Source organism: Crocuta crocuta, unplaced genomic scaffold, assembly GCF_008692635.1.
Source record: "Crocuta crocuta isolate KB4526 unplaced genomic scaffold, BGI_CrCroc_1.0 scaffold175, whole genome shotgun sequence".
In the NCBI taxonomy this organism is placed as follows: Eukaryota; Metazoa; Chordata; class Mammalia; order Carnivora; family Hyaenidae; genus Crocuta; species Crocuta crocuta.
This window is the reverse complement of record NW_027530988.1, coordinates 2495402-2509530: the sequence shown is the minus strand read 5'-3', so window position 1 is coordinate 2509530 and position 14129 is coordinate 2495402. Positions and strand designations below refer to the sequence as shown.

Sequence of the window (14129 nt, the reverse complement as noted above, 5' to 3'; positions counted from 1 at the left end):
AAAAAAAAAAAAAAAAAAAAAAAGAATATAGCACCATTGACCAATAGCAAAGATCTGGAAACAACTCCAATTTTCATCCCCAGGGGAATGGGTAAATAGTATAGTTGATCAGTGTAGTATTATAAAGCAATGAAAGGAGGGACTTATAACCACATGATACAATGTGTATGAGCCTCTAAAGCATACTATTGAGTGAGCAAAAGCAAGTCACTGAAGGATACATACAGTGTAATGCAATTTTTATAAAACTCAGAGATAACCAAAAACAGTGACATATTGTTTAAAGACACATACACATAGAGTTAAAGAGTGTTTTGAAAAAGTAAGGAAATGAAAAACACAAGATTTAGGAGAGTGGCTGCTTCTGGTGAGGGGACCAAGAAAGAGTTTGGGGAGAAGTACACAGGTACAGTCAACATTGGTAATGGCTCTAGTTGTTGTTTGAACAATTGATAGATTCATGATTAGTGATTCTATTTCATGCTTCATAATTTACATATATGCTATAGATATTCTTAGCTGTAAAATATAAGTTTTAACATATTTGCAGTTCTTATGGGATTAAAAACATTGAATTTAGTAGACATTCTGAGTGGCATAGCTTTCATTACTACTAGTGCCCCAGCAGGAAAGATATAAACCACCTTCTTGTTGAATTATTCAATTAATAAATATTTATTGGGCAATTCCATGATCAGTGAGGTAATGTTGGGGTGGAGGTGCACATCAAGGCGACAAGACAGGGCTCCAACACTCAGGTGCCTACGAACTTGCTTAGATGGGCTGGGAGCCAAGTGCAGTTGGTCCCATGTTTGGGAAGTGCTCTTTTAGAGTGCTCCTTCCTACCTCCATGTTTCCTTCCCAGGGATGCCCTGCTGGTAATCCAGTGGAACATTCGGGCCTTCATGGGGGTCAAGAACTGGCCCTGGATGAAGCTCTACTTCAAAATCAAGCCACTGCTGAAGAGTGCAGAGACAGAGAAAGAGATGGCCACCATGAAGGAGGAGTTTGGGCGCATCAAAGAGGCGCTGGAAAAGTCGGAGGGTCGCCGCAAGGAGCTGGAGGAAAAGATGGTGTCCCTGCTGCAGGAGAAGAACGACCTCCAGCTCCAAGTGCAGGCGGTAAAGCCACACAATTATCTCTTCATCTCTCCCCCTTTCCTCTGCTGGATTATAGCCCATCTCACCCCCAGGGACCCAGATCCTGGGTCTCTTCTCTCTTTAATCATCAGTTCTTCTCTCCTTCCTCTTCTCCCAGGAACAAGATAACCTCAATGATGCAGAGGAGCGCTGCGACCAGCTGATCAAGAACAAGATCCAGCTGGAGGCCAAGGTGAAGGAGATGACAGAGAGGCTGGAGGACGAGGAGGAGATGAATGCAGAGCTCACTGCCAAGAAGCGAAAACTAGAAGATGAGTGCTCTGAGCTCAAAAGGGACATTGATGACCTGGAGCTGACGCTGGCCAAAGTGGAAAAGGAGAAGCATGCAACAGAGAACAAGGTGAGGGCAGCTCCTTCTGGCTCCAGCCCAGATCTCCTCAGGATTCCCAGACCACAAGGTGATCCTGGTCCTTGGCATTGGACATCCCCATAGATGTCTCTGGGCTGGTGACCTTTGACTCTAAATGGGATGGGGTTTTTGGTTGCCAGGTGAAGAACCTGACAGAAGAGATGGCTGGGCTAGATGAGATCATCGCCAAGCTGACCAAGGAGAAGAAAGCTCTGCAAGAGGCCCACCAGCAGGCCCTAGATGACCTTCAGGCTGAGGAGGACAAAGTCAACACCCTGACTAAGTCTAAGGTCAAGCTGGAGCAGCAGGTGGATGATGTGAGTAGTAAGAACCATGCTCTGTCTCTCTCAGGTCAGGATTTTGCAGGCAACATTAATGGCCAAGGGGTTCCTGGTTCTTAGAGCTAACTTCTATGACCTGTGAGGCCTCTTTGCCCTCTGCAATTCCTCACTAGACTGGGACTCAGAATTTTTTGTGCTTGCAGGAATTTCTCTGCTAGCTTGACCTTCAATCCCACTGGACTCTGAGTTTAGAAAGAAGAAGAAGAGCATGCACTGTGGATGTAAAGTTTTCCATACCTTGTTTTCTTCTCTCCACCAGCTGGAGGGGTCCCTGGAGCAGGAGAAGAAGGTGCGCATGGACCTGGAACGAGCAAAGCGGAAGCTGGAGGGCGACCTGAAGCTGACCCAGGAGAGCATCATGGACCTGGAGAACGACAAGCAGCAGCTTGAAGAAAAGCTCAAGAAGTAGGAGCCTGAGGTGGCCCAGAAGGGCAAATGGAGATGTCAGGCCTGAGGGTTAGAGCACAGGATGCCACAACCCTGCTGACTCTGACTATCCGGGGCACAGTGTGAATGAGGAGGTCAAACAGACCTCCGGCATTCACCCTCTGTGCCAGTGGGGAGGGGGTGGTCCTAGAATGCCAGGCAAGAGAGAAGAATGGGCACAGAGGACTGAAGACCCCCTGTCACCCCTCCCTTCTCCTCCAGGAAGGAGTTTGACATCAATCAGCAGAACAGTAAGATTGAGGATGAGCAGGCACTGGCCCTTCAACTGCAGAAGAAACTGAAGGAAAACCAGGTGAAGTTCTTCTTGGGACAATTAAATGGAGAGCTCAGTGGTGAAGCAGCTGAGGCTGCAAGAGCTGTGTAGGGTTCCAGACAGTATCTAGAACTCCAGGCGGCCTTGGAGACACCACCAGCCCTGACTTGGCACCTGGGAACACCAGCTTTCTCCCATTAGAGCAACAAGTCTTATTTCAGCAAGGCTATTTTAGGAGGCAAACAAGCCTACTAAAAGAGCTCTCTTGATGAGCCATGCCCTGCCTCATGGGCTTTTGGCTCCAGCACAAATGACAGGGTTCAAGTCTCCTCTTGCTCTTCTTCTGGTACTTCTACCCTCTACATGGAGGCAAACCTGGAGAAGGTGTCCTTCCTATGGAGTGTTCTGATCATACTCTTCCCAGGTACTGACCCCATGGTATTCAGTCAACTCCTACAACCCTGAGCAAGTCACTTCCCCTTGCTGAGCCTCAGATTCTCTTCTCAACTGCAAAATGAGATAATAGCACCTGCCTTACAGATGACCAGAGGAGATATTTATAAAACCACTAGTCAGCCCGCCACTAGCAAGAAGGTGTTCTTTTGTTTCCTCCATGGACCTCTCATCCCTCTTCAGGAGATTAAATTAACAACCATAGTCTCCCTTACTTTTAGTGCACCCTGAATTTTAATGTGCTTTTAGTCCTGTGTTTGTCAGAAGAGTCCTGGAAGCAAGGAAGGCAGGTACTGCCATCTCTTTTTATAACTACAGGAGCTGCATGGCCAGGTCTGGACATAGTGGCCACAAAGACAGCAGGCACTCAACTATTACAGGCAGGGCCTTATCCTCTGATTTTCTGGTCATACTGTGGCTATTGGAGAGCATTTATCTCCCCTCAGCATTCGGGGCCCATGATCCCGGCTACAAGTGATGCATAAACACAATTCCACTCATTTGGGGAGCTGCTCTCAAGGACTGGCCTGCCTTCACTGATAACTTGCCCTCCAATTTTCTTGGGTGCTCCTCTCAGTTTTATCCAGAATATAGGACATTCTACAGATTCTTCTATTTGAGTCTAGGCAAACTGGCTGTTAGACCCAGAACAACAGTGCTGTTATCCTTACCAGGTCTTGGCAAAGGGCTGGGGCTCCTCTTTCTTCCTGTCCAAGCTCTTGCACATAGTCCCACATTCCTCATCTTGAGAGCAGAGGCATGGTGGCCCTCTCTTTCCTGCTCTCAGGATCCACCCATGCACATTCCGTTAACACTGTCCACAACCACAGATGGAGGGGTCCCACTGACTGACACTCCCTTTTGCTCCTGGCTGGTCAGGTAACAGATCAAAATGAAAGATAGGACATTCTCCCAATTTAGTCAAGGCCAAGGCAAAGGCCAGAAAAATGAGGTGGGGACATGATGATGAAAAGGGCAACCTGCTAGCACTTACCTGGTCTGGAAGGGAACAACAAAGGTGGAACCGACCCTAGACGTAAAAAAGGCAAGCCCTGGAGAGTGAGGAATATAGTTGACTGGACTATGTGGTTAACCTGGAAAATTACAAACATTTAAAAAATGTTTTAATCTTTATTTTTGAGAGAGACAGACACAGACACAGACAGAGTGTAAGTGGAGGAGAGTCAGAAAGAGGTAGACACAGAATCTGAAGCAGGCCCCAGGCTTCAGAGCTGTCAGCACAGAGCCTGATGTGGGGCTCAAACTCCTCAATCATGAGATCAAGACCTGACCTGAGGTCAGACACTCAACTGACTGAGCCACCCAGGTGCCTAGATTACAAACATTTTGATTGTTTTAAGGCATATTATTGCAACTGTTTGTAAGATACAAGCACCAGCTTTCCTGCCTTATATTTAGCAGAGCAGAGCCTAGTGAATCTATGGTATCTTTGAGATTCAGAATCTCACCGGAGCTCTGAATCCCATCTGAACACAGATTCTCAGGATTCAGGGATGCAAATTCTCAGACTGAATCTAAATGTCTCCAGGAAGTCCCTTGAGGATTCAACTTGAACCAAATTGATATTGACAGTCTGTGTATCACACAATGTCTAGCACCCCTGGCCTTTACCCACTAGAAGGCAAGTCATGACAAGCAAAAATGTCTACACACATCACCAACTATCCCCCGTGGCACAAAACTTTCCCTATTTAAGAACCATTGCTCTGAGGGGCCTGCGTGTTCTAGAGCCCTGGGGTGGTGTCTGCAGGCGGTGGGTCTGAGCTCTCTGTGTCCCGGCCCAGGCTCGCATTGAGGAGCTGGAGGAGGAATTGGAGGCCGAGCGCACCGCCAGGGCCAAGGTGGAGAAGCTGCGCTCAGACCTGTCCCGGGAGCTGGAGGAGATCAGCGAGCGGCTGGAAGAGGCTGGCGGGGCCACGTCTGTGCAGATCGAGATGAACAAGAAGCGCGAGGCCGAGTTCCAGAAGATGAGGCGGGACCTGGAGGAGGCCACGCTGCAGCATGAGGCCACGGCAGCGGCCTTGCGCAAGAAGCATGCCGACAGCGTGGCCGAGCTGGGCGAGCAGATCGACAACCTGCAGCGTGTGAAGCAGAAGCTGGAGAAGGAGAAGAGTGAGTTCAAGCTGGAGCTGGATGATGTCACCTCCAACATGGAGCAGATCATCAAGGCCAAGGTGGGCTTCCCACTCACCCTCCTTACCCCTTTCTCCATCTCAGTGGCCTTCCTTCCACTGTCTCTGCCCTGTCTTCTTGTTGTCATCCCTCATCACTCCTTGATCTCTGTCCTGCTCTCTCCCTCACCCTACTTCTTTCTGCCATGGCTCCTCAACATCCCTCCTTTAGTTCATGCACCCTTTTTAGACTGTAACCTTCAGCACCTCTCTGTTTCACCGCCCCCCCCCTCCCCGTTCTCTGTGCTCTCCCCACCTTGGCCCTCCCATCCTTTCTCTGGTCCACCCAGCCCCTTTCCATGACAAGCTGTCCCTTACTGCCTGAAGGCAAACCTGGAGAAGGTGTCCCGGACACTGGAGGACCAGGCCAATGAATACCGTGCAAAGCTGGAAGAGACCCAACGCTCCCTCAATGACCTCACCACCCAGCGAGCCAAGCTGCAGACTGAAAACGGTGGGTGCCCCTAACCAGCCCTGCACCTGCCCCAGGGTCAGGTAACAGTTGCCCATTCCATATCCCACAAACTCCCTCTTGTTCCCACCTCCAGGTGAGCTGTCCCGGCAGCTGGATGAGAAGGAGGCACTGATCTCCCAGCTGACCCGAGGCAAGCTCTCCTACACTCAGCAGCTGGAGGACCTCAAGAGGCAGCTGGAGGAGGAGGGCAAGGTGAGGTACAGCTAGGTGCCTTGGGATAGTCTTGATGGCAGCCCTGGACAATTAACATCAAGACCAGGAATATGGGCCTAGAGACTGGAGAGAAGCCTCTGTGATGGAAAGAGCCCCAATCTAGCTTCCTCTATGCTCCAGTTAAGCCACACCTCAACACCATCAAATGCTTCTTTACTGATTTGTAAAGGGTTGGGGTGGGCAAACTGGGAGGCTACTCCAAGATGCTGAGATTCCACACTAACCCTCACTCTAAATAAGGCTGGGCTTGTTTGAAGTTCAAGGATTTGAAAAGGATCTAGGGAATGATGGTGGTGGGGACATTCCCTCCCACCTTCCTGGGAGATGAGCCCACCTCCCGGTGCCCGTCCCTCCCCAGGCAAAGAATGCCCTGGCCCACGCGCTGCAGTCAGCCCGGCACGACTGTGACCTGCTGCGTGAGCAGTACGAGGAGGAGACGGAGGCCAAGGCTGAGTTGCAGCGCGTCCTGTCCAAGGCCAACTCAGAGGTGGCCCAGTGGAGGACCAAGTACGAGACAGATGCCATCCAGAGGACTGAAGAGCTGGAAGAGGCCAAGTGAGTCCAGCGCAGTCTGCCACCGAATTCTAAGAAAGGAAGGAGCAAGAGGACATGGGGTGAAGACAGGCAGAGTGGGCATGGGAAGGAGATCTGAGGAAGGTGGGAAAAGCATGGGGGGTGGGTAATAGAGGTGCTTGAAACGGAGCCTGGATCCTGTGTTCTGAGTGAACTTGGCTGGCCCTGACTCACTTCCTGTGACACATGAGCTTTTGGCTCGGGTTATACCTGATGCTCACGTATAAGACGAGCAAAAAGCTTGTTGGTCAGAGGAGCTTCCATCGATCAGCCTGGTATGGGAGGGGTGGGGGCTGCCACCCAGATGCTACTGCGTGGAGGGAGGACCCTCTGTTCCAGGCATTCACAGGCATTCACAGGCTCAAGGCTGGGGATCCAGGGCCTAAAAGGCTGTCCAGGGTCCCAAGGCGCTGTGGGGAGGAGAACTGGCTCCCCCTGGTCTAGGGAGGAGGTGGTTCCAAGGTCCCGCTGTTCCCAGGTAGAGTCACACACACACACTACCTGCCCCGGGCAGGAAGAAGCTGGCCCAGCGGCTGCAGGACGCAGAGGAGGCCGTGGAGGCCGTCAATGCCAAGTGCTCATCCCTGGAGAAGACCAAGCACCGGCTGCAGAATGAGATCGAGGACCTGATGGTGGATGTGGAGCGCTCCAATGCAGCTGCCGCAGCCCTGGACAAGAAGCAGAGGAACTTCGACAAGGTGAGCCCGGGCTGGGGGCCTCAGCCAGGGGCCCAGCAGGGAGGCCAGTGGCATCACGAAGACTGGGACCTCCTCCTTAAGGGCAGGGGAGGAGGCTGAGCCCAGCCCAGGGGCCTGGGCAGGCCTTGGAGTGGGGCTGGGGCTGGGGGCCATGCAGTGAGCCAGGTCCCCACAGATCCTGGCCGAGTGGAAGCAGAAGTATGAAGAGTCGCAGTCAGAGCTGGAGTCCTCACAGAAGGAGGCGCGCTCCCTCAGCACAGAGCTCTTCAAGCTCAAGAATGCCTATGAGGAGTCCCTGGAGCATCTGGAGACCTTCAAGCGGGAGAACAAGAACCTTCAGGGTACGCTGGGGCCTGAGAGGCCTGGGAGGGGTGGGGGGTAAGGAGGGCCACACTGGGCCGGGAGAGCTCAGGCTTTGGGCTTTCTGGCCCTCTGACCCCCAGAGGAGATCTCTGACCTGACTGAGCAGCTGGGAGAAGGAGGGAAGAATGCACACGAGCTGGAGAAGGTCCGCAAGCAGCTAGAAGTGGAGAAGCTAGAACTGCAGTCAGCCCTGGAGGAGGCTGAAGTGAGAGCCTGGCTCTACCCACACCCCTATTCCATACCCTCCCCTACCTACCCTGTCTTATTTCTAACTCCCCACTCTCCTTCACCTGGGGGTGGCGCTGACCCCAACACAAAATTTATTAGCTTTTTTTTCTTAGTCTATCTACTACCTGGTACCCATAACTGCCTCCAAAGCCAAGATCTGCACCAAGGAAAACATCACAGTCTGATTATAAGTCATAAGGTTGTATTTCCTACCATGTTTATAAAGTTGAAACATTGTCATCATAATAACCCCTCAGACAGTAGGTGGTGTATGGGCTTCATAGTCAAACAGATCTGAATGTGAAATTTGGCTTCAGAACCTCCACTGAGTCATTGGGCCAGTTTCTTAACCTCTCTGTACCTTAGTTTTCTTATCTACAATGGAATTAATTGTACATACCTAATAAGATTTTATGCATTTAAGATTAAATGAGGTAACAAACTTAAGCACTTAATATATATTTGCTATAGTTACTGTTCATTTTGAAGAATGTAGGGATAGCCCTGAGTTAGGGGTTTCTAACTTTTTTCACTAAAGGGTAAGTGACCCAGGAAACAAAGATAAAGTTTGAAATATGTGGTTATAAAAATCTCCCAATTTTCTATGATGTTTAGAGGGTCAGGATCATACAGTGTTGATACTAGAGTGTCTTGACAATTGTGAGGTCTAAACCCTTTCCTTGACAGAGGAAACCCAGAGCATCCTGGACTTCCTCTGCCAGGGCACCCTGGTGTCCTGGGATGCAGGTCTCACCTGCTGAGTCTTTTCCCAGGCCTTCCTCTCCAGAGGCCATAGTCCTCGCTGATACCCTGCATCCTTTTGGCCTCCTTCCTCACCTTGCCCTGTGCCCTGACTGTCTGCCTCGGACCCTCTCTCCCCACCCTCTCCCAGGCCTCCCTGGAGCATGAGGAGGGCAAGATCCTCCGGGCTCAGCTGGAGTTCAACCAGATCAAGGCAGAGATCGAGCGGAAGTTGGCAGAGAAGGATGAGGAGATGGAGCAGGCCAAGCGCAACCACCTGCGGGTGGTGGACTCACTGCAGACGTCCCTGGATGCAGAGGCACGCAGCCGCAATGAGGCCCTGCGGGTGAAGAAGAAGATGGAGGGCGACCTCAATGAGATGGAGATCCAGCTAAGCCAGGCTAACAGGACAGCCTCAGAGGCCCAGAAGCACCTGAAGATTGCCCAGACCCATCTGAAGGTAAAAGAGGATGGAATGCTCAGAAGGGAGCTGCCCACAGGTATGATGAGGGCCCTGGGTTAACACATATGAGAACATGGGAGCCACCTACCTCCTGGACTTGAAGGCTTGAGGAAAGAGAACTGATCAGACCTTAAGCATGTCCTAGAGCAGTCTAGGTTCCAGGCCTAGAGAACAGATAAGGGGATGTGCCTCTTTGCTCTCCACTGGACAGAGGGTTTGAACATGGCATAGGGTGCGTCAGACCCCAAATGGGAAGCCTTGATGGGATGGGTGCAGGTCTCTCACATGCTTTCCCCGGCAGGACACCCAGATCCAGCTGGACGACGCGGTCCGTGCCAATGACGACCTGAAGGAGAACATTGCCATTGTGGAGCGGCGTAACAACCTGCTGCAGGCAGAGCTGGAGGAGCTGCGGGCCGTGGTGGAGCAGACAGAGAGGTCTCGGAAGCTGGCCGAGCAGGAGCTGATCGAGACCAGCGAGCGAGTGCAGCTGCTGCACTCCCAGGTGAGGAGGTCAAGGGCCGCACGGACAAACCTGCCAAGTGGCAGAGGCCAGGACACCATAGAAGTTTCTGAACCAGATGCTCTGAGTGAGTATGTCCAACCAGGATGGTGAATTGCCTCATCTCTTGGGCCATCTCTCATCTGCCAGTCATGGCTGTCGGAATCACTACCTTGAGAAGAGGGCCTACACTTAAAAGCTAATGGTGTCGTGATTGGTTGGTGAGGTCCACCAAAGTCATAAATCTGGGATTAGTGGAATGTGAGCTGTCATCTGACATCCCTGATCTGGAGGATAGCCTCCAGATTGCTCTGTAGAGGGGAGATGTGGGGCATTTAACAAAGCACAAATGCATCTACTTGCAAGCCAAATTCTCAATGGGACGCCATTTTTCTGCAGTCCCATACACACTGACATCAGCTCTTCTCTGATTAAAACAATGGGTTTTCATGCCCAATTTACAGCAGGGTCCTGTGGGGCTTTTTTTCTGTAATCTAGTAGTATGTGTGGGAATGACATCATCCACTGACTCCATCCCCTCTTCATTATTCCACTACATTCTTTCTGTTACTATAACTATTTCCAGGAGATTGTCCTGGTAAGAAAGCTGTTCCCATTTTCCCTGCAATATTTTCATGCTCCTGAATAGACATGTCACTAAATATGTCAGGAGAAGAATTGCAGACCTTTCGCTGCTTGAAGTCTTTCTTCAGAACTGAGTAATTTTATACAGACCCTCAAGAACATATCTGTTTTCGTAAGAAAAGGGAAAGTAGACACAAAACATGAAACACAATAACAAAGGATACAAGGAATAAATAAAAGACATTTTTTAAATGACTAGTTTTAATTTTTTGTGGATTCAGCTGTAGAATCAAATAACAAAGTATCTATTTGATAGTTTTCTCTACCTGTATCTAGAACACCAGCCTCATCAACCAAAAGAAGAAGATGGATGCAGACCTGTCCCAGCTTCAGACTGAAGTGGAGGAGGCCGTGCAGGAGTGCAGGAACGCTGAGGAGAAGGCCAAGAAGGCCATCACAGATGTGAGTGGCTGCCCTCCTTCTTGCCCCCGCTAAGGACATGAGCAGGGCCCCGGGGTCCAGGCCAGGCCATGGCAAGTTGGCCCTGCAGCTGCATGAGTCTGAGGGCCCCGGGAAACAAATGCCACGATGGGAAAAAGGTGATCCTGAGGGACAAGAGGTCCGGGGCCTCTGTTCTTTTACACGTGTCTCCCGTCCCCAGGCTGCCATGATGGCAGAAGAGCTGAAGAAGGAGCAGGACACCAGCGCCCACTTGGAGCGCATGAAGAAGAACATGGAGCAGACCATCAAGGACCTGCAGCACCGGCTGGATGAAGCCGAGCAGATCGCCCTCAAGGGCGGCAAGAAGCAGCTGCAGAAGCTGGAGGCCCGGGTGCGGGAGCTGGAGAATGAGCTGGAGGCAGAGCAGAAGCGCAACGTGGAGTCGGTCAAGGGCATGAGGAAGAGTGAGCGCCGCATCAAGGAGCTGACCTACCAGGTGCGGGCATGGGGCTGCTCTGGGGGACAGTTGAGAGCAGATGTGAAAGTGCTTCCCCAGTCCCACCTCCCAGCCCACACACACATCTACTTTTTGGGAATGCCACCCGACCCTCCTGGAACCCATTTCTTGACAAGCTGTCTTTAGATTAATTTTCTTTCAAATTCACTAGAGTCAGTTTGGCTTGAGTCCATGATTTTTCCTAGTGAATGGAGAACATGCCTCTACTTCCTGAGTCTCTTAACCAGCAATTTCCTCAGGATTTTTAAAAAATGTTTTTATTCATTTTTTGAGAGACAGAGACAGAGCCCAAGCAGGGGAGAGGCAGAGAGCAAGGAGGACACAGAATCCAAAGCAGGCTCCAGGCTCTGTGCTATAAGCACAGAGCCCGATGCAGGTCTCAAACTCACGAACCTTGAGATGATGACCTGAGCTGAAGTCGGCCGCATAACTGACTGAGGCACCCAGGTGCCCCTCAGGTGTTTTTTTTTTTTTAATAACCAAAGTGCCACCATGAAGGCTTTAGCACAGTCCAAGGAATCTTTCTACTGGCCTGAAAGGGAAGGACATAGTGTAGCACTTCAGGGATAAAAGTCAGAGATGTGAAAAGACCCAGATCTTCCAAGGAGCCTCTGGAACAACAGATAGCAGACCTTAGATAAAGAAGATCCCCAAATGTTTTAAGACCTGCATCTGAATAGCTCAGAGCTTTTGCCCTTGACATGTTATTTTCACAGTGTGCCTGAGAAGGAAGGACAGAGAAAGCGGGTATTGGTCCATTTGACAGCTGGATATAAGAGGCACAAGGAGGAGACACAGCTATAGAACTGCAGATGTATTGCGTACCTAAGTGCAAGTGACATCTTAGCACATGCAATGATGTGGAGATAGGAATGATCAGGTGACAGCGATCCTGTACAGTGCCCGAATCTGGCCCGGTACAATATAAATAAGATAGGTTAAAAATGGTCTGGACTATGATAGCACCCCCTTTGTTTTGGGTTCCTCATTAGTCCTCTCAGCTCACTCCAAAACCACTGGCCAAGAGTATCTATGGTACTCCAGGCTGGAGCTGAAACAGCCCCGATGTCTCCATAATATCAGATGAAGGAATTCTGTTTGGTTCTGAGGCTCTTTCCCCACTTTTAGCTTTAGGGCTACAGCCCTCTTTGCCCTTTAGGTCCAGACTGAGAACCGCACTGTGGCCCTTTGACCTACAAGTAGTGGCAGAGGTGGAATCCCCCACCCCCTCATTGACCCGGCCCATGGGAGGGAGGGGCAGCTGAAGCCTAGGGAGGAAAGTGACATACTGAGGGAGGAAACAATGATTGCACTTGCATCTCCCCGCCATCGGTTTCTCCCATCCATCCACCCCCAGACGGAGGAGGACAAGAAGAACCTGCTGCGGCTGCAGGACCTGGTGGACAAGCTGCAGCTGAAGGTCAAGGCCTACAAGCGCCAGGCCGAGGAGGCAGTGAGTTCATGGTTTTCTCCACTCTCTGTCAACACACCTCCCATGTGTGAGAATCGACGGGTGTCCGCCTAAGCATGGGGACTGGAGGTTTCATGTGCCCTGTGTGCTCAGAGCTGTGTCAGACACTCTGAGCAAACAAAAGCAATGCTTATCTGACCCAGGACCTGCCTACAAACTGCTTATGATCCATACATCAGTAGGCCCAAGAGAAGGCAGTGCCATTGCTAAGCAGGCCAGGGGGCCAGACAGTGCTGAAGGCTGGAAGGCGGCTGTGGAATTGGGCCCAGACAAGGACCTGACCATAGCACAGGGGGAAGACTCCAGGTGGGCAGCAAAGTGTGCAAATAAGGGTGGATGCGCACACATTGCAGGAACCCCACTGTTGGGAGCATCTATCAGAGTTGTGGTTGGGCAGGTGCAGTGAGGCTGAGTTCTGAAAGGGACCGGACCAGATAGCATCTAATTCACCTTGGGTAGTGGGTGGCCATGAACGATTCTGAATGCTGGGCAAGTTGAGGAGGATGCCAAGCCAGGAGCAGGATACCCTTGGCAAGGCTGGTGCAGGAACATAGTTGACGGGTGAGAGCACCAAGCCCCTAGCTCAGGACAGGGAGTCCCTCAGACCGCGATGCTGGGTATTTCCACCCCCTGCCGCCTCTCACCTCATCCTCCCCTGCCCCAAAACTCCCACAGGAGGAACAGGCCAACACCAACCTGTCCAAGTTCCGCAAGGTGCAGCACGAGCTGGATGAGGCAGAGGAACGGGCGGACATCGCTGAATCCCAGGTCAACAAGCTGCGGGCCAAGAGCCGCGACATTGGCGCCAAGGTGGGTCCCTCCTCCGGGACCCGCTAGTCACCCCATGCCAGCACACCCACCAACATCAGTGCCCCTCAGAGTAGGCACTCCTTACCCTATAGTGTGACAGACCTGAGGTCCCACCACTCCCATACCTGAGACTCCCCTTCCTACTCAGCACAGCCCATACAGACTGGCACCTCTGAAGAAAGCCCAGGTTCACCCCCTAAACTACAAAGACCCATAAATGAGAACCAAGATCCCTGAGGCTAGAACCTCTCCCCCTAAAGGTATCCCCTTTAGGCCCCTAAAAGCCCTAGAGATTCTTCCCCACACCCTTCATCCCTCTTGTCAGCTGCCCCCTCACACCTTTTATTCCTTTCTCAGCAAAAACTGCATGATGAGGAGTGACACCGCCTCAGGAACCTCACTCTTGCCAACCTGTAATAAACATGAGTGCCAGACTCTGCCTGTGTCCTGTCCTTCCCGCCACCAGCCAGGAGCTATCTTAAAGCTCCTGAGAGGAGGGAGGCCCTATCCTTGTGTCAGAGCTTTGGGAGTCAAGGCATTCCACATCTACAGAGGAGGAAGCCAAGGCCCACAGAAGTGAGGTGTCCTCCCTGAGTCCCAGTTCTGCTCAGTCAAGCATACAAAGGAGGAGAGGGAGAAATGTCAGACGGAGAGAAGACAAAGGAGAGAAGACAAAGGGTGAGCTAATTCTTTGTGCTGGGAGACAGAATTTTAGGGTCAAAGCTAAAGCTACCCTCCACTTATCCCAGCTCTGAGGCTATAGGGGTTACAGATGTTCTAGGATACCTGTTCCCTCCTAAATGAATTTCCCACTGACACTAGGAGAGAAACTAACCTTTATGAGTAACCCACAG

At 51.3% G+C, this 14129-nt stretch overlaps 1 protein-coding gene across 1 annotated transcript in view; it reads left to right on the top strand.

Annotated features, from left to right (window-relative positions):
• MYH6 (myosin heavy chain 6) overlaps positions 1–13668 on the top strand; it is a 26099-nt gene extending 12431 nt beyond the window's left edge. The window contains exons 19-37 of the mRNA XM_077770267.1: positions 866–1121; positions 1258–1500; positions 1650–1826; positions 2110–2255; positions 2499–2589; positions 4809–5198; positions 5523–5649; positions 5744–5862; positions 6242–6438; positions 6971–7154; positions 7330–7495; positions 7598–7722; positions 8638–8946; positions 9251–9454; positions 10373–10498; positions 10698–10973; positions 12352–12447; positions 13141–13275; positions 13633–13668. Coding sequence (XP_077626393.1) covers positions 866–1121; positions 1258–1500; positions 1650–1826; positions 2110–2255; positions 2499–2589; positions 4809–5198; positions 5523–5649; positions 5744–5862; positions 6242–6438; positions 6971–7154; positions 7330–7495; positions 7598–7722; positions 8638–8946; positions 9251–9454; positions 10373–10498; positions 10698–10973; positions 12352–12447; positions 13141–13275; positions 13633–13656 — 3391 coding nt within the window. The 3' untranslated portion in view covers positions 13657–13668. The remainder of the gene's footprint in view (positions 1–865; positions 1122–1257; positions 1501–1649; positions 1827–2109; positions 2256–2498; positions 2590–4808; positions 5199–5522; positions 5650–5743; positions 5863–6241; positions 6439–6970; positions 7155–7329; positions 7496–7597; positions 7723–8637; positions 8947–9250; positions 9455–10372; positions 10499–10697; positions 10974–12351; positions 12448–13140; positions 13276–13632) is intronic.
• Positions 13669–14129: the final 461 nt, after the last annotated feature.